At 37.6% G+C, this 20,772-nt stretch overlaps 1 protein-coding gene across 5 annotated transcripts in view; it reads right to left on the bottom strand.

Moving 5' to 3' along the window:
- Positions 1 to 20,772, bottom strand: part of UNC13B (unc-13 homolog B) — a 372,543-nt gene that overhangs the window by 117,835 nt on the left and 233,936 nt on the right. For 4 of the 5 annotated variants that reach the window (XM_056806040.1, XM_056806038.1, XM_056806037.1 and 1 more), the window contains 2 exons: positions 10,004 to 10,327; positions 8,247 to 8,337 (listed from right to left, as the gene is read on the bottom strand). In XM_056806040.1, the coding sequence (XP_056662018.1) occupies positions 8,247 to 8,337; positions 10,004 to 10,327 (415 nt within the window). Of the gene's footprint in view, positions 1 to 8,246; positions 8,338 to 10,003; positions 10,328 to 12,336; positions 20,389 to 20,772 lie in introns of all 5 variants that reach the window. The other variant, XM_056806041.1, reaches the window with a different exon arrangement.

The raw sequence follows: 20,772 nt of genomic DNA, 5'->3' as shown, positions 1-20,772 counted from the left end.
CTTTGGAGGAAAGGATTATTAAAAATTTGTAATTCAATGCCTCTAGAGGCAGGCTCTTTATAGCTTACATTTCTTTTGTTCCTATTCTACTCTGCCCTAATTATACACTCTGGAACCCCTATTCCATAATGAACGATCTTCCCTTCATTTTAGACCTGTGTCCTTAACCTGAAAATTACTTTGCATGTGTATTTTGTACTTAATTTTCTTTAGATATATTATTTTTCTCAAATAGAACATAAGCTCTTTAGAGAAGACAGGTCATTTTATGTTTGCTTTGTATCTCTAGCACTTAGCACAAAGCAGGGAACAAAGTAGGTCATTAATAATGTTTGTTGAATCTGAAAAGGATTGGTGTGATACCATATAATCTAAGCCTCTTCATGGGAAGAGAGCTTACTAGGGATATTATGTTATCAAGAATAAAATTCTAAGGACACAAAAAATGATGAGAAAACAGAGTCTAACATGACTGATGTGGACATGAAAAGAAACCTTTATTAACTTCAGTTTCTTAATTTGCTGGATTTGGACTCATGGGTGCTGAATTAGGAGCCAGAATAATTGGGTTTGAGTTTTGTTTCTCCCCATTTCAACATGTGTTACACTGGGCAAGGCTCTTAAATTTTCTGGACCTCAATTTCCTTATTTGTAAAGTGAGAGTGTTTAGTACTGAATAATATCTAGGGTCCCATATAGCTCTATCCTTTAGAATAATATCAGTTTTTTGGAATTCATTTCCCCTATCTGACTTTGCTTACTTCACTTCTCTTTATCTCTTAGAATGCTGGCTTTCTTAAAGACTAAGCTCAGATATCGCCTCTTGATGTTTCTACTCAGGCAACAGAACAACCCAAAGTAGTACCTTTTCAAAGAGTCACCAAGAAAAAGATCCTGGGGGCCAGGCCTGGATATACATATCCAGCATCAATATCAATAGATAAAGATATTTTGGGTGGGAGATAACTCTTAAGGAACACTGGACTCCAACAAAAGACCCTTTTACTTCACCTGAGGGTGAGGGACCAGCTCAGTATTCTACTCATCATCTGAACAGGCAGGAAGGAAGGTCCGAAGAGTTCCTTGGAAAAATACTTAGAACAAGCTACCTCTCCAGAACTTTGCATTAAAAAAACCAGCAATAAGAGAAAGCTGAAGTTTGCAATGAATGACCATACAAAGGGCTGTTTTAGTTAGATATGTTATGGTGTTGAGGATGGGATAAAAAAACTTTTTTCCTTGCTTTTCTCTACCAACAGGGAATGATCCTCAGAATGGGAAGTACAGAACAAATATGGCTAAAAAGGAAGTAAGATGCTCAGGTCCTCATCATTAGTCTCCTAACTGGTCTCCTTGATTCAATCTATCCATCCACACAGATGCCATAGTAATAAAGCATAAATTTGATCATCTCAAGTTTTGATTTGTTTTGAATGTAGCATTCATGTGATAAATGAGATCACAGAGAAAAGCAACTAGCTGGCTTCCCTGAGTTTATCACCTAACCCAGGGTACTAAACAAACTCGTATGTCAATATTAATAATCTTTGAAAAGTTGTGGAAAATAGGTAAAAAGTAATAGGACAGATGTTGGTAAATATCCTAATCTTCAAAAAGAGGAAGAAAGTAGATCCTTTAAGCTATAAGCTAATAAGCATTATTTCATGGCAAATTCTAAAACATATTAAAAACATGGATGGTTTGAAGTACAATTCATTCCAGACTAATGTCACTTTCTTTGGTGGCAGAGTTAGTAGCCTAGTAGGTCAGGAAAATACTTTAAGACTAGCTAGGTGATAGAGTGGATAAAGGGCCAGACTTGAAATCAGGAAGATCCATCTTTCTGAGTTCAAATCTGGCCTCAGACACTAGCTCTGTGACCCTGGGCAATTCACTTGATCTTGTTTGCCTCAATTTCCTTATCTGTCAAATCAATTGGAGAAGGAAATGGCAAACCAGTCCAGTATCTTTGCCAAGAAAACCACAAATAGGTCACACAACCAAACCACCTGGATGATACTTGATTTTTAGCAAAACATTTGTTTAATATGTCTCTCATAATGTCCTTTTGGACTAAATGAAGAGTGCAGTAATGAGGATTCAGAACCACTTGGATGATCATCGACCTGGAGGAAGTTATTCATCCAGGTCACCTTCATATGAGAAAAAGTAACTTATCTCATGTGAGCCCTCTGTACTACAAAAAGCAATCCTTTGTTTCACCTAATCTGGTTATTACACTGTTCACTGCAACCTTTCCAAGCCTTCACTCAACTCCTTCAGCTCCCCAAGCCACCTTCTCTCCCTCCCAGCAGAAGACTGTGTTTCCTACTTAACTAAGGAGATAGAAGCCATATGCTGCAATTGCTTCATAATTACTATACCTCAAAGCCTCTCTACACCATTCCTCAATTTTCTCCTCCTTTGCTCCAGTTTCTGAGGAGAAAGGACCCTTTTCCATGCCAAGGCTAACTCTTCTCTCTACCATATCTGCTCCTGAATCTTCTGGGAGCTTGTCCCTTTTTGTCATTCTCCCCTTGTGGCTACATGGACATGGATACCGTGATGGACATTAGGTCATTAGGATGACCTAATTTCAAATATGATCTCAGACACTAGCTGTGTGACCCTGGGTAAGTCACTTAACTTGTCTGCCTCAGTTTCCTCAACCAAATAATTAGAGATAATAATAGCCTTTATTTCCCAAAGTTGTTGTGAGGATCAAATGAAACAATATTTATAAAGTGCTTAGCACCATGCCTGGCACTTAATAAGGGACTTAATAAGGGCATGTTTCCTTTCTTCTTTAATTCTCTATATCAATTGATTCCTTTTTTGCTGCCTTCAAACATCACCAGGCTTCTCTGATCCTTAAAAAGCTTTGGCTTTGAAAGCACCAATATAATCTATATCAGACTATTTCTTTACCAGCTTGGAAGTAACAGGAGAGAGGAAGAAAGGGAGAGAATCTGAATTGCAAAATGTCAGAAAATAATTGACAAAAATTGTTTCAACATGTAATTGAAAAAAATGAAATTCTATTATAAAAATAAAAAAAGTTTTTGCTTGACCCTCTGATTCCCTGAAGTTATCACCCTATATCTCTTCTCCTATTACAAACAATTTCCTATTAGAAATAATCTATTACCTCCATTTTCTCACCTTCTATTCACTTCCAAGTTCCTAGTAATATGGCTTTCAAATTACTATTCAATTGAAATGATTTCTTAACTTATAAATCAAGGACCTTCCCTTAGACCTCAAACTACTTGACTTCTCTGCAGTTTCTGACATTGCCAACCAATCCCTTCTCCTGGGTAGTCTCACCTCCCTTGGTTCCTGTGGCATTTTTGATTGCCTAATTCTTTTCAGTCTCCTGCATTGAATCATCTGCCCATTTCACCTAGATGTCTCCAGGGCTCCCTCTTGGCCTAGCATCTCTTCTCCCTCTAGTCCAGAGACCTAGTCAGACTCTAGTCCTAGAGACCTTATCAGATCTCAAGGGTTCGATTTTCATCTATACACAGATATCCAAGTTTTATTCTCTTTCCTGAAAACCAGCATCATATTGCCAACTGCTAGACATATCCACCTGTACCACAGATTATGATATTTATGCTTTAGAGATGAGAAAACTTAGGCTTATAAATTATTTGTTCAAGGTTATATAGGTAGTGAGTGACTTAGATGGGATTTGGCCAGGTCTGGCTTGAAACCTAGCAAGTTTCCCACTGGACTATTAAGAGACCTGTTGGCTTCTTATCATTCCAAATTTAATGGTTCCAAAATGGAACTCATTATATTTCCTTCCCAAAAATCCCTCTTCCAAATCTCTCTACTTCTGGCAAGGGTCCTAACAGTTTTACAGCTACTCAGTTTCATGACCTAAGTCATCTTTGACTCATTCTCCCTCATTCCCAGTATCTAATCAACTGCCAAATTCTGTCAATGTTATCACCACAGCATCTTTTGGATCTGCATTCTTATCTCCATGATGTTAGTCACTATCCATGTTCAGGTCCTCATTACTTTTTGCTTAGACAACTATACTAAAATAGTTTCCTAACTTGCTTCACAAGTGCCAAATGAATATTCCTAAAATGGTAATTCAATCTTATCACATTTCTACTTAAAACTTTTCAAGGGCTCAATTTCTATTGAGTCTTGGATAAAAGGCCTGTCATTTAAAGCTCTCCACAATCTGGCTCTCATCTACCTTTCCAGACTCACTTTCTATTATTCTCTTTCATATATATTATGTATTTTAACTAAAGGGGCCAACTACTCAAACTCAACATGCCATTTTCCCATCTCTCTACTCCTTTTCACAGGATTTCTATGAAAAGGATTCACATTCAATTTCTCTTTATTTCTTAGAATCCCTAGTCTTCTTAACTCTAAACTCAAATGCTACTTCCTGATGTTGACACTCAGAAAAGAGAAAAAGCAAAAACAGTACTTGTACACATGGTCACTAAGGAAGAAATTCTGGGATTTGTCAGGGATGTACATGTCCATTTTTTGGGTCAAGAGGTAAAAAATTCTTGGGTGGGAGATGTCTGGTGGAAGGGACTAGACCCAAGCAGAAGCCCCTTCCACTTCAGCTAATGGTGAAGAGCCAGCTCAATAGCTCCAAATGCAACCTATCATTTGATTGGGCAGGAAGGCCAGAATAATTCCTTGGAAGAATATATACTCTGACCTAGAGCAAACTACCATCTACTCTAGCACTTTGCAGGCACAAAGCCAATAGATGGCTGGATAACTTGTATTGCCATATTATATACATGTAGTATATACATAAGGGAAATCAATAGAAAAAAAGAGTAGCTAAAGCCATAAGGAACACAGTAAAATATGTTTCTTGACGGATGAAGGTGGTTACTTACAAATACCCGGGCAGAATAGCTGAGATAGTCCTACACAATGGGGAAGCAAGGCTAGAATGAAGCACAATGTTAGCCAAGAGCTGGAACCTCTAAGCACTCTACAGTGCAGCAGGGTTAAGGCAGCACTAGATTTAGAGGAGGCCTGGGGAATAGTTTGGGGCCAAAGTAAATGGAAACAAATAAGGAAGAAGACTTTGGAGATTAGAGGCATAAGATATTTAGGGTGTCAGGACAGATAAAATAACTAGAGTAGCCCAAGGAAAGTGGAGGCCATAGGACTGTCAAAGTAGGGAACAAAGATGCAAAGGCAAATTAGGAATCTTAGTATGCAGAGACACCAGGATATAGGATTTGAGCAAAGCATATAGAGATGTTCTAGGTACAAGGCATGAAGGGGAAGAGGCAAAAGAAGTGCTGAATAGAACTAAGATTGGTCCAGGAGGATTTGGTTCAAGACAGAGTAGGTGAGGTGGCCTAGGAACTCTATAGGGAGTCTAGAGACTGATCAAAGTTCCTAGAAGCAGGAGGTAAAAAGTTCTGGATTGTTGTCAGACTTACTGCAACATTACAGTAGTAATTTCATTATAATATATTAGCAATTTCCCTGCAAAATACTGCAGAAACTATACAAAGGGCACAGCTAGGATAGCTTATCTTGAATCCACTGATCAGTCAATAAACATTTATTAAGCACCTACCATGTGCCAGAAGCTGTTCTAAAAAAGTCAAAAGTTAAGCAGTCCCTGACTTCAGGAAGCCTAGATTCTAAAGACACTGACAGTTTATACATAAGTATGTACACATAAGATACATACAAAATAAATAATCTTAGAAAGGAAAGCACTAGCAATTAGAGGGAGTTTAGAGGAAGAGGCCCTTTAAAGAAAAGCCTCCTGCAGAAGGTGGTACTTAAATTGAGTCCTACAGTGAAGCACAAATTTCAAGAGTTTGTAAAACTAGGTAGGGAAAGCAATCCAAATGTGGGAGACTGCCAAAGCAAAGACACAGTGACAGGAGGAGGATCCCACATTTCTAGACTTCCAGTCCATTTCACCAACCACTATGCAAACTAAACTTCTAAATTGAGAACAAAGCTTCCATAGCTTCTTTGGAAACAGAAAGCAACTCAGTCTTGCTATGGGCTTCATAAAGGCCTTCCTCTACCAAGCTTTCTATGGCTCAAGATCTCCAGTCAATGAGCAATGAATACTAAAATAGAAAGCTTACATACACCTGCTTTAGCAAGATACAGTTTCTTTTGTAAGGCAGGTCATGAAATAAAAAATCTTTCAACATTTTTTAAAAGCTAGCAACAAAGTCCAAGCTCTCAGTCACATCCAAGCCTGGAAAAAAAGGGCCCTGCTGCTCCATAATCATATGATAGACAACCATATCTTTTTCAGAGACCTTTCACAGATCTCTTCTCATATTGAGTAGTGACAATTGCTACTTGTTGGTTCAGAGAAAAATATCAGACTATTTCTAAAGGTAGTACATCCATAAATATTTCAGATCTGCCACTGGATATAAGAAAGGTCTCTTACTTTATTAAAAAAAAAAAGAGCTTATTGCCTTACTATAAGCAAATATTGCCAGTTGTAAAGTCTTGGCTCCTAAACAATTAAATTAGGAAAGGAGACTAACAGAAAACAGATTTAGAAATGCTCATGGTCCATAATCAGGAAGTAAGGCTTAGCCTCCAATATATTTTTTAAATGGCTTGATTTAGGGAGTCTTGCAGAGTCCAACTTTGTAAACTAACAATAGTGGTTCAAATCCAATCAAGTGTTTACAAATCTTATGCAGGAAGATCTATGGTATTCTTCACTGATAATAATCAGCACAATGCCACATGCAAACAGGAGCATCTAAAGGATTTTCCTCTCCATATGAAATCCCTCTTCAACCTGGACTCTGTACTATATCTCCTCCATTACAATGGCAAACATTTTGGGCAAGCATGCATCTATCCCACTGTTTTATGCCCCACTTGTTTATTATAAGAGAATCACTGGACATGGTTATTTCTGTTGTTACATCTTGAATATACTTGTTAAGAAGTCTATAAGGTAGAAATTTGTTCTACCAAATATAAACAAGTATGATAGACTATTTGAAGGTAAAGAAGGCATATAGGATGGTAATTATTTATGCTATTTTGGACCTCTTTATGATAATAATAACATCTGAGATTTTTCCTACACTTTTGAGATCTTTCTCTTCTTCAATGCCTTGTTTAATTCTGTTGTCTTTAGCATGATTTCCTTGATATATACTTGGTACAATCTGGCTGCTTTCCCCATCTTTGTTCTTTCTAGTGCCATTTCTCCTTCAAAGGAGTTTGCCTTGACCTTCAACAAAGGAAATATAAGTCTACAAAGAATATCTATTAGCCCAGATTTCAACATGCATTTGGAAGGATACCCTGTTGCAATTGTTTAGCTATACATCTGAGATAGACATATAGATGGACAACAAAATGGACCTAGATGGAAAAAAAAAGTAGAGCTGGATGTATTGTCTTTAGGAAATTGCAAACTTCTTTTACTGACCCCAAGCTTTCAAAGAAAGCAAAAGCTCGAATTTTTACTTGTGTTACTATATGGAAGCAAAATATGAAGTACAACTGTCTCCACCGAATTAAAAAACAATTAACACACTGATAGCAATGAAAAGTTACATGGTGGGTGAGAGAAGGCTGTGACATATATAACTAATGAAGAACCCCAAAGAAGAGAAGTAAAGGAGATTATGGAATTATTCATGGTAAAAAAAGAAGATAGCTATGTCAGAAGATGAAAACAAGACCTGACATGTGGACAGCCAGAATGTTCTGTTCCTAAACTAGTCTTAAGGTGTCAGGAGAAATCAAGGAAAATCTCTCATACATTGAGAGAGACACACTGGGACCCCTCTTTGCTGAGTATGCATGAGGACATGAACAAGAGATACACATGATGAGCAGGAATGGATGGGCTGCAATCTGAACCACTGAACTGAGAATATCACAGATACATTTGAGTAAGCAATTATGATAAATGAAGGCGAGCATTTCAATTCATCTCCATAATATTTTCATTTTATTTGCCTGTTTCAATAATGAGAAAGAATAGAGCAAATGTCCTCCTACCCCAAAACACCGGGGGAGGGGGGAATATTTAAAAACTAGTTCAAATGTCATGGTTCCTTAACTCTCAGTTTTCTGACCAAGTCCTCCTGGAAGCAGCCTAATAGAAATAACAATTTTTCTTATTCTCCAACATCCTCACCAAGAAATGCCCCTCAATGAGTGACATAAGTTTTTCATTCACAAATCATGAGTAGTTTCAATCCATACCACACCAGTAGCTTCCCTACCTCTTGGAGTTGGAGCCGGACTTTGGTAACTGCTCGAATCCAATGTGCTCTAGCTTGGGTAAATGGTGAAGAATGATTCTCCTCAGGATAACTTGGAATAAAGGTAAAAAAGCTCCTTTAAAAACAGATCATCCCAAAAAACAAAAATACTCAATCAGAGCTACTACAACCAAGGCATATCCACAATTGAATAGCAATATTCATCTGGCCCTTTGCCTACTTTACTGTTTATCAATTATTTTTACCTCCAGCCCTTTTTTATTCATTATTTGTAGACTAACTACCAGACTGGAGAGTGGCAACCTATGCCATGAGTGATGAAATGGCAGCCCAGTAACTGAAGCTATTAATATAGATCAGAAGAACCTGTCATCAATCCCCTTACATCCTCACTCAACCTCCTCCTCAACCAGAGAATTTCTCTAATTTCTTTAATTCTCAATGAAATGTTTTGCCCTAAGAACAACCAATCTCAGAATCTCTGGGAAGGTAGCTGACACTTATCCTAAACTCAGAGTCCCATGTCTGAGGATTAATAGGCCACATTATTACCATTAATTTTCCCCAAGTCACAGCAAGAACTTTTCAAGCTTAAAGAACTTTTTCTGTGGAGCAAGCTGTGGTGATAACTAAACATCTTCTAAGCAGAGATGACTACCTTATGTCAGGCCAGATTATATGGTTATATTGATAATACATAATGTTTAGTTAGCAGTATCTCACCTCTTTCCTCAGAGCCTTGAGATAACAGAGAACTGTCTAGGATCCAGCCATAGAAACACCTATCCCTATTTCAGTCCCCCATCACTGTTCAAAGTAAGGCTAAATTATTTGGTCTAAGCCAAATGTGGTTTGGTTTTCTTACTCAACAGAACTTGCAAAAGCTTAGCCTCCTTAGCCGCTCCTTGATCCCTGTCTGGTAAATATTCACAAAGTATGGGCACAAAACAGAAAGAGGGAGGAAGATTTTTTAAAAAGGCAGCTTTGTCTTTCTGGAAAAGTACCCCAAACTAGAGTTAGCTTCGGCATATGAAAGATGTGCCATTCTCTTTCATACATTCATTTGTCAAGTGACCAATCTTTGCTGTTCCAAGACCCAAGGTAAGGGCTGGGCAGAGTATATTGCTCTGTTTCAAAATACCAAGTATTTTAGTCACCCTCAACCACCACCACCACCCCTCCACCACCTGTCAGCTACTCCTGGATACCCAACTGACTAATCCTGCCTGGCAGTGACAATGCACTATTTATGGGCTTAGCTCCTGTATGGATTTTAAAAGGTCAAGATTTCTATTTTCTTTCTTATAAATCCAAATTGCTTAATATATTATTATCTTCTTCTGAATGAGGACTCAGTAAAAACTTTCTGAATGACTTTTAATGACTGTCCTGAGTCATTTGGCTTCTGGTACACTCAGAGTTTAAGAAATAGTAGAGTTTGAATCCATAAAAATAATTCAAAATGCAGCCAAATGTGGTCAGGCTCTTCTTACTTTCTAGGACAATTCTGCCAATGTTGTTTTTCACTTCTGAATGGCTCTAGGGTCAGTTTTGGAGCCAGAAAAATAAAGTTGAGGTAGATCAGGACCTGCCAACACAAGAAGGCATTGCTAAACTTGTGTCCTGAATTACAGCATCCCAACAAGGTGAGCTACCAGATTGATTTGAAGGATGGGGTAGTGGAAAAGGAAAGAATCATCTTGCCATGGTGGATATATAAGCTGGGGAAATTCCCCCTCAAGGTAAAAATCACTTACCTCTCCTGGGGACTTTTATGTGGCTCCAGTTCTAGGGGAAGATGAGACGTTCTATCTTCTTTAACCATTTCCTTTGGCTCACAAGCTCTTCCCTTCTCAGCTTCACTGGTCCCCTCCAACGATTTCTCCTGTTCCCCAAAGCCTGGTTGGCTATCCTTTGTGTAGCTTCCAGTACTGTGGCAGGAATAAATTGAGTCCCTTTCTCGGTGGTCATCATCTTGCTCTGAGCTATGAATGTGCTCATGATACTGGTCCAGCTCACTAAGCTGTGAGCTTCCTTGACTTACATTACAGGAGGATCCATACCTACTACTGCCAGTGGGGCTGTGAGAAGAGAGGCAAAGGCAAGTTAGAAGTTAAAGGAAAAAGGAAATGGATATAAACTAGTGCTCAGGCAGAGCTTATGAACTATCAGAGAAAATGTTGCTTCTTTTGGTAGTATTGGGGATTTCACATTAGGGTTCTCAGAAGGATGACTGTATAGTCTAGTAGGACTACTTTCTAATTAACAAAAATTACAGTACAGGAAAAACACAAAATGGAGTTGACTCCTGGGTTTTCCAAAAGCTTTAACATCAACCTTGTATCCAGTTTCAAGGACCACTTTACCTATATATGATATTTCTATTGACAAGATAAAGAATTATTTAAAACAGTATGGCATTTTTGCCTAAAAATTTCTTACTACCACACCACCTTCTCAGGAAACTTTTATCTAGTGGCTGTCATGAATGTAATTTTATATTTATTTTTCCATTTCCCACAGAGTGGGTTAGAACACTGGAAATGGAATGATTTAATGTTTCATTAATTTTTACTGTTTCAACTGTTCTGTTTTGTTAAAGTCCCCCTTTTCTCTTTCCTCACCATTGAACATGTAAATAATTAATTCTTATTTTAACCACAGGGAAATGGCACTGCTCATTCTTTTATCAGGCACAGCCTGAGGTGAGCTATGGAAAGAACAAGATCAGGACCATAGAAACTCCAAAAAGTAACAATCTTGTTTTTATTAAGTAAAACAACTATACTTGACCCCAGAGGAAGAAACACAAACACATCCATGACAAATAGCATTCTCTAGCAACTCATTCAACCATTTATAAGGAATGGTTCATCTTTAATTCTTTCATTATTTTCTTATTCCATTATTAAAGGCAGAACCATACCAGGTATCCTTATTCCTGGGGCAGACTTGTGTATCTCCTTGCCCCATATCCTTATCCCTACTCCTTAGTGTTAGCATCCATATCATTTTCCTCTATACTTTATGCCTACATTCCCCCAAATGTAATCTACTTGTGCTACAAAAGATAATTATATTAATTGAAAGAAACTGAGAGGTTGGCAGGGTGAACAAATGGCAAGGTGGGCAGCACAGAAGAGGAAACAGAAAAATCAGGAAAAATATGAACAATATCCTAGGCTAACTTATGATAGGAACATCAAAAGACAAGTCTATCTCTTGTACCACTACTGTCTGGGAAGACAGTAGTCTAAGCCAGTGAGTAGGGGTGACCCAGCTCACCTGGGAGTTCTCTTAAGCTCTATTATCCTCCTTGGGCCCAACAGTGGTGACAGCCAAACAGAGGACATCAAAGGTCTACCACCCTAACCAAAGGATGGTATTAGGGAAGGAGATACATAGATCTAAGCAGCTGAGGGACCTGAGTTGAATGTAAAGTATATTTTTTTCCACGTAAATCTTAAAGTGCTACATAAATGTTAATTATTATTGTTTTATTTTTGGTGCATCATATCTAGCTGTGTCTAGCACTTCATTGCCACTGGATCAAGCACCTAAGAAGGCTTAAAAGTGAAAAAAAAATTTAATTGTCCCCAAAATACAGCAGAACAAGGGAAATTTTAAATAGCTTAGATTCAAAGAAATAATTCATTGCTAAGAATACTTGATTTTTTTCCCTGGTAATATTCCTCCCTGTCATTCACCCTGACCCCATTTTTCACTCATTATGCAGTACAGATTTTCCCCCCAAAGCATCAGAGTAAGTCTCTTTAGCAGCAGACTCTTTTAAACCAGTAAATGAGGCAAATGAGTAAATGACTAAGCTCTTGAAGACTATACACCCAGGAGCACAGCCCCATAGGGGATGGGATAGATAAGCTAACACAAAAACAACACAAGTGAAAAGGGAACAAGCTATAGAAGCCAACACATTAACTGTCTGTTCTACCTACCTCTAACATTAAACATAGACACTAGAAAATACACAGGATAAGGCCTACTAGGTCCTAGGTCTACTTCTATATCACAGGCATTATAAATGGTCAATTGCTTGAAACCATTTATTATGCTTTCATTGAGAACAGGCCTTTTCTCAATCCCTGATTCCATGATTCCTTTTGATGTTGTCAGGTAAGATGTGCATAGGGAGTCACCACTGGTAAGAAGTCCTTTGTCAGGCACAATTTCTTGCTCTTGCTCTTCCTTCTGCTGAGGCAGCTCCAACTTTGGGCAAAGTTGGCCTTCCTGAACTATGGGGTCCATGGAGGAAGATATGATATTTCCAGTATGGTGATACTCTTTAGACACTGGAATTTCTTGCTTCTTATTAATCACTTCAGACTCTGAAATGTCTTTGGTGTATTCATTCTGCAGGACCTTCAGATGGTTGGAGGATATAGCTGGTTCGACATTAGCCCCAGGTACATCAAGAGACTCTGTTGCCATGTTTTTTCTACTTTGGTTATGACCTTGAATACTGTCTTTTACTAAAACTGGGGTCCCTGGAGCCCCCTGACCAATACTCTCCTTGTTTTCTTTTTGCCATGGAAAAGGAATGTCTAGCTTCTTTCCAAATCCTAGCTTTAGGCCACTATCAACTGCATTCCCTTTTTCCTCATTGCTTCCTTCAAACAGATTTGAAAACTTCTTAAAACCTGACATGAAACCAGTCTCTGTTGATGCTCTAGACCCAAAAGAAGATGAAGGAGAAAAGAAAGAGCCAAGTGATTTCCTATGATCAGCAGCAGAGGACAGGAAATCAAACTTTGGCAAATTGGGAACATTTGGAGTATCAAATCTAGATTTTTGATGGCTTGTTTCTGAGGGAGCAGTAGGTGGGTTCTTCAAGGAAAGGCACTGCCCAATATCTTCTGGGATGGTACAAATCTCTAATTGCTCCTCCAGATGTCCTTTGGTCTCTGCTGTGCTACCTGGGCAGGTTGGATACAAATTCACTTCTGCCTGATCATCATTAGTCAGTTCAGTTTTTGATATATTACTTAAACATGACTCTAACAAGTCTTGATTTGACTGAGGATCTGGTAAGTCTGACACATGTTCAAGAGAATGATTTAGATAAGGCTCAGATATGTCAGTGAGTACCTGTTCTGGAAGAGGAGTATAGGTGGTTATACAGGCAGGGTCTATATTCACTTGTAAGGTAATTGAGGTATTCTCTATTTTGGATAGATGCTCCACATTGGTACCTTTCAATGCTTCATTCTCATTTACATTACTCAGAGACAAAGTTCTCATAACAGCATCATCTCCCAAAATAGAAGCATCAGAAGCATTTAACTCAAGTTCTTTGGATTCAATTAGAAGAGTTTTATTGTCCTCCATTTCCATTTTCAATTTAGAGTCATGTGTGAAAGCGTCTGACTTTTCATTGACTTCTGCCCTTTCAGTGTCACTGATAGCTGATTCTACAGGAAGAAGCTCTGTGTTTTCTTCTTTCTTAGCTTCCTTTTTATTAGATATTGAATCCACAGTTTCTCTGAGATTCTTGCCTGGAAGCTGAGAACTCACCTGAAAATGTGAATCTTGCTCATGAGTCTCTGGCTTGGGACTTTTGAATATGCTAAACAAGTCTCCCGTGAGGGTCTGAGATGATGTACTAGAAGAAAGACCGAAAAAGGAACTTTTCTTTGGAGACTGAGAAGCTCCTCCTGTCATTTGAGATGGGGGAAAAAGTCCAGAGAGTGTTTCCCCAGAGAAAGATTTCATTTTAGTTATGAATCCTGAAAATATTTCTGTTGAAGAATCTAGTACTGACTTTTCTTCTGTGGCTTCCATAGGTTTGCTCTGTGAACTCAATGCATTCATAGACTGATCAGAGAAAGGGGTTGGCTTAAGATCTTGCTGTAAACTATCATTGTTAGTTCTGTGTTTGAGCAATTTCTTTGGAAAATTCAACTGGTCCCTTGTAAAACTCTCATTTCTTTGAATGTTAGTAGAATCACAAAGATGATTTAGGCTTTCAGACATGTGACTATCATATGAAAAAGAATTACATAAGGGATCACTAGTAGAGATTTTCTGATTCAAATCTTTTTCATAAGGAGTTCCCTTAAGGGGTTCTGCAATTTCAGTGTCAATAAAGAATATTTTCTCTGTTCCTTGAAGTTCTGGAGCATAAGTAGCATCTTTTTGTGCCTGGACAATCTGGATTGAAGAATCTAAATATAGGTAATCTGGTGAGAAGGTCTCCATTTCTCCATTACACTTGACCACATCAAGGGTGGCATCTGTGGTGCTACTGGGGAGGGCACTGATAACCTCCTGCTGCTCATGCAATGTCTCTTTGTGTGAGATGCTTTTGTTTCCATCTGAATATTCTTGTCTTTCCATTTTGTCACTGGTGGCTAAAAAAACACTTGGCAGCTTAGAGGGCTGAGAAGTCACTGGAGCTACATTGACAAGGTTTTGTTTTTCAACAGTATTCTGTTGCTTTTCATCCCATAAAGACAAATTAAAGAAACCAAAACTAGAGCTACTCTGAGAGACACTTTTCTTACTGCTAGAGCCCCTAGAGGAAAAGAAGGAAGGTAGTTTAAATAACCCTTCTTCCTGAAATTTAGCACTTGGGCTAGTAGCAGAAGCTTTCTGTCCAGGTTTTTCCAATTCAGTCAGGTAAGAAAATATACTCTTGCTCTTTGGAAGCTCTGGCTTTGATGTAGAGTTTTTTGTAGTGGCTGAAAAACCCCCTTCCTTGCCAAAAAACTCATCTTGTTTCTTTGAACTAATTCCATCCAATGCATCAGAAGACTCCTGATTATATCCTAGATTCTTCATTGTCACTGAAGATTCACCATCACCATTTCCCAGGGAAAAGTCTTTGGACAATTTTTCAAGGTGGTTAACACAGGGAGTTGGACTTGGTGTCTGATCTCCCAAGAATGCCCCATTTCCTATACTATTCTTTCTCTGGGTCTCTCCAACTGAAGGCTCTTTTGGTCCACTGTCATGGATAGTGGTCTGTTTGTTCAGGACTCTAGCCCTAGATTTCCTTGATAAAGAAACAGGTGTAGAAGGAAGTGTGCTGTCATTCTGGCTGGCTGGTTCCATGATATTAGTGTTTGTCATGATCGTTTCTTGGCTATCAGTACTTGAAGGAATGGAGACTTTCTCAGCTGACTGTGAAGGGGACACATTTGCTTTAAAAAGATCCCCAAGGGAACCAAAGAGAGATGAAATAGTTGTAGATTCTTTCTTTTCTGAAGATTGTGCCTTTCCTTCTTTACTACTAGTACTTTCCAGGTTTGGTGAATTGCCCTTATTAGCCTGGGTCTTAAAGAAGTCAAAAAATCCAGATGTCTGGATTTTTTCACTTGTATTTACAGAAGAATCATCTCCCCTACTGAAAAGCTTCAATGCACTTTTAAATAATGTTTCCTCGGGTTCTGTGGAAGACTGGATCTCAGGACGTTCATATTCTTTCTCTTCATTTTTAAGGAACTGTGTGGCAAAAGGTGTTAGAATAGGATCAGTTGTAATAAGTTTATGATCATCTACATCTGGATTAACATCAGGAGTTACTTGGCTTACTAGTGAAACTGATCTTAACAAACTTTGCTTTTTCATACTAGTATTCTTATTTATAGGTAATGTTTGCTTTTGATTCATAGTAATTTCTGAATTCTGATTATTAGAAACAGCTTGTCTCTCTGTTTCTTTCTTGGAGGGAATTTCTTCTACAGTTTTTGAGCTCACGGCAAATAGCCCACTTGGTACTAAAGACAGAGGGTCATCCTTTGGTAATTCCGTTGGTTCTAACTGTATATCCACATTCTTCATAGTAGAAGTTTCTAATGACTCATTCTTATCATAATTCAAAGTCTTCCCCACCAAATCACCCAAAGATGAAAAGAAAGAAGTTACTTTGTTTGTGGGCAACTTCTCTTCTATGTACTGAGAGCTTGTTGTTGTGTTTTCAGAAAGAACCAAAGGGACAGCTAGTTTAGAGGAGGCCTGTTGCCTGAGGAAACCCAAATTTCCACCTAATGTATTTTCAGTTACACGTTGTCTTTTGTTTTTCTCTCTAATCTGAAGATCTCTATTTACATCCCAACAATTAAGACTTTTGGGTTGACTTCGAAGATCAAGGATGTTCTCAAGATCTTCAGATTTTTCTTTTTCACAACCCAAAGCTACTCTGAACTTCTCAAGTTTATATCCTGAAAAGTCTAATGGCTGATCGCTTTGGCAATACATTGAATCTTCAAACATTTCTGAAAAAGTTTCAAAATTCATATTCATTAATTCATCCCTTCTTTGCAATGCCATAGACAAATCAAGAGGCATATTAATAGAGTCACCTAATGGCTTTTCTTTATCACACCACAATGATTCCTCTTCACCACTAAGAAGGACTTTGAAACCACATAGAGCAATCTTATCATCTAACATAGCATTTGATATGGCATTCATTTGGAAATCATAGTCCAAATACTCTTGAAAAGAAGAATCAGGTCCACAAATATATATATATTGCCCAGTAGAATCAGTGAGCAGAGAATAGATATATTGGCCATCACTGTACACATAATGTCCATATTCCCCATCCTCTGATGGGCACCACATTCCATTTTCAAGCCATGACAACCATTCCTGGTACTCATAATCAAAACTTAAAAATGCAAAACTTTCATCCATTCTTATGGATTCTTGATCAACTACAGTCCACATTGTTTGGTCATAACCTGAAGAATAACTTAAGTCAATGGGCAATTCTTCAAGCAAATACTTATTATTAGCTTCAAAAAGTGGGAAATGACTGTTTCCATTCAATGAGTTGGCTGCCCACATACTCCCTTTTACTGAATAGTCTTCGTGAAATGCTAACTGGTCAAGTGATTCATATAAGGATTCATTACAGTCAACACCATCTAGATTTGTTCTCCTTTGCAAGATATTTGCATTCTTGTCTTTTTGGCAAAGATTTACTATTGAACTTTCTGTTTGAGGACAGGAGAAAACTTCAGCTAGTGGAAGGGTATTTTGATTTAATACATAATAAACTGGTTGCATGATTTCATTGAGATCTCCAGAGAAGGCTCTTATGCCAGAATTCCATTCAAAACTCAAAGGACTATCCATGTCCTCAAAAGCCTGGTAGTAGTTTGATGCACAAATAATTTTAGTCCTTAGTAAAGATGAATTCAACTCACTTGAATTTTCTTGTACTTTTGTTCTGGGAACTTGGTGAGGAAACTGCTCCCTAAATAAAGATTTCTTCATGATTTCCTGTTGGGCAGTAGGAATACTATGGGAAAGAGGATAGTCAAAAGAAATGCAGTACTTTTCATCTGGTTTATTTGTTCTCATAAGGTTTTCATCCACCAAAGGCTCACTTACTTGAATGCTTTTATCTTTCCTTTCAGGTAAAGATAAGAAGCTTTTGAAAATGCTAGAAGTCTCTAGCTTTTCAACATGACTCTCTTGGTTGATAGTCTCATCTGAATTCATGGGCATTTCATCAAGGCTAGAATGCTTACTTCCATCCAACCATTTTCTGAAACCTAGAGGCTTTGATTTTGTTCTATTTGGCTTACCATCTGAAACATTTTCATCTGATGCAAGATTAAACATTCCAGAAAGTAAACCTGGAGAACTATTTCTCTGCTGGAGACTTTCATTTCTCATATTTAATTCTTTTGTACTGAGCAAATTTTCAGAAGAAAATCTCAACTGTCTATCAAATAGATCTTGTCTTATGCTTTTCTTAAAAGAATCATCCTCAACTTTGTCTTCTCTAGATTCACAGACAGATGTTGATTTTGAGAGGGCAGCATTTAAAACTAATAAAGAATCTGACACTGTTGAAGTTCTCACTTTATTTAAATTCTTACTTTCTGAAAAATTAGAAACTTTGTATTCTATGGGCTCAGTTATGGAGATGCCTAAAGCATCTTTATCACATTGATTTTCCTCTCCTAGTTTATGCTTAATTTGTTGAATTTTTTGTATATCCTTAAATTCATCTGGAATACTGGAAACAGTTTCAATTGAACTGGATTTTTCTGAATTGTGTTTGGAAACTTCTGGGCAATTGCTTTTAGGTTCTTCAGCAACAACTAATGGTGAGTCATGACAACATTGTTTTTGAGAGATTGTAATTGTGTCAGTGGAAGGAAATTTAAATAGAGAAGGAAAGATACTTCCATTTTCCTTTAAATCCTGCTTTTCAGAAATACCAAGAGATCCCCAAAATGGAATATTTAGCTTCCCATTGAAGGAAAATGAACGTCTGTCTTTCTTAGGATTGCTTTTTGAAACATCAGGCTGATGAACTTCCAAGGATCCAAATGAAGCTTCTTTTAAAGATGATTTAGGGGAAGTAAGAAAAAACTGACTAAAGGATTTTTTTAATGGGCTAAGGAAAAAATTGTCAGATACTTTGCCAAACTTTAAAGGTGGTGAAGTCTCTTCATTTATGCCCCTTTTATTTTCATTTCTACATTCTGACTCACAAAGAACTCCTGGTATATCTTTGGCACATATTTCTTGTTGACTTAAAAGATGAGGCACACATATACAGGTTTCTCCTGAAAGATCTTCTTTGCTCTCTTTCACACAGGAAGAACTAACTGAGTCTAGAAATTCATTGATTACTTCTGAAGATGGCAATTCCTCACATGGATGAACTTGTATCTGGTCAATAGTGTCTCTATAATTAACATCTAACATAACATTGTAACTACTGTCATTTATTAAGGTAGCTTCCTTTTGTTCTGGCTCCCGGTCAACCATTAAGTGGCTTTCCTTGGTTGTTAGAATATACTGGTCAATTTCTTTTTTTGTTTCTTCTTTTTCTGAAAAATTCTTTAATGGATTTATCATATTAAAAATAGAACTCATAAGTGAACTCTGAGTCTGTGGGGAAGGTGAGTCCTTTCTAGTACTTTCTGAAGAATCCTGAAGACCTGAAGCCATGGTCTTACTAATTTTATAATCAATTTCTGAGGTTGTGTTCCACCTGCCAATATCTTCATTGTCATTTGTTTGAGAGAGTAATGGAGAATGCATGGAAAGGTCTCTTTCTCTTTGGCCATCTGTTTCAAGGCTGGGTGAATCTGAATTGGCTCTAGGTCTAGAGTCTAAACTACTCTTTTCCTTTTGGGAAGAGAGTTCTGCCTTCTCAGGAACTAAGGAAACAAGCTTTTCCATAGAAGCAGAAATATGCTTTGTGCCAGAGCCCACCTTTTCAGTAAATGAACTGAACAAAGAGCTGACTGTATTTTTTACTCCAGTCAGCTCAGGGAGGGGAAGAGGCTTCACTTTGTAGTCCTTGCCACTCTTTTGAGTAGACAAATTTGGTACTTGATCCACTGGTGGTTTCTGATCTACAGTATCAAAATTCTCTTTATATTTTGTTTTGGTTTTTGAAATAGAACTAAATTTGTTGATTTCTTCTTCCTTCTCAGCTAAATATTCTGACACTGTTTCCACTAAATACTGTAACTCATCCATAGTATCAACATATTCCTCCTGAGCTTCCTCAATAGAAGGCTGTATGAACTCTTGCATGTGACTTCCAATGTTTTCTCCTTTAACTTTATGTATTTGGGCATCACAATTGACTCTTTGTGGGGAGAACATTGGATTTGTTTTATAAGAGTTTTCAAGATACTCTCCACAATGACAGATATTTGATGAATACAATGTTTGTGAAAGTACAGCTAGTTTATTCAGCCTATCACGTGAAATGAGGGAATAATGCAGTTCATCAGAAGCACTGCTATCAGATTCCTCAGGAGTTCCTAAAGGAGGAAAATTAGTGTTGGATTCTTCTAACTTATTCAACTTCTCACAATCTTCAAAACAACTTGAATATTCAATGCTTTCCAACTTGGTAGCACACTTGCCACTTTTAACTAAAAGTCCATTTTTGTAGGGACGCAAAACAGAGAAAATTTGTTTCCTCTTTTCAGTGGGGCAAAATTTGTATTTTTCAGCACTAGAATGTCCTGAGAACTTATTTTTAGTTTCAGATTTACTTAATACTTTCGCTCCAGATATGGAACCCTGAGATTGTAAGCTTCTCTGATTACACTGGCTTATTTCATTGTCCTCATAACTATCATATCTAAGTTTCTTTTTCCTTCTCCTGTCTATTGTATTGTATTCCTTAGGGTATCTGGAAAAAGGAAGCATTTCTGACTCACCACCAAAATTGGGAGTGATACCAAGTTTCCTCTGTTGTTTTTGGAGTTCCACCTTTTGCCAATTCCTATATTTTACTTTTTCTTGCTTATGATAATTTTCATTAGATTTGGTCTGGATTTCTTTTAGTGCTGTTTCTTGCCAGTTCTGATGATTGTTTTCTAAAAGCCCTTCTATAGGATACTTTCCTAAATTTTCATATATATCCTCTTGTTCTTCGTCTCCAGGTTTGGAGATAACTGGAATGATCTTAATTTTTTCATTCCTAACTAGTGAATCTTGTCTGGAATATAAGAAGAAAAGTAAAAGGGAAAGGAAGGCAAAGAATGAAAAGGAGGGAAAAAGTTTATTTAATAAA

The sequence above is a fragment of the Monodelphis domestica genome, chromosome 7, assembly GCF_027887165.1.
Source record: "Monodelphis domestica isolate mMonDom1 chromosome 7, mMonDom1.pri, whole genome shotgun sequence".
NCBI classification, from domain to species: Eukaryota; Metazoa; Chordata; class Mammalia; order Didelphimorphia; family Didelphidae; genus Monodelphis; species Monodelphis domestica.
Note: the sequence above shows the minus strand (reverse complement) of the source record. Positions and strands in the feature narration are given on the sequence as shown.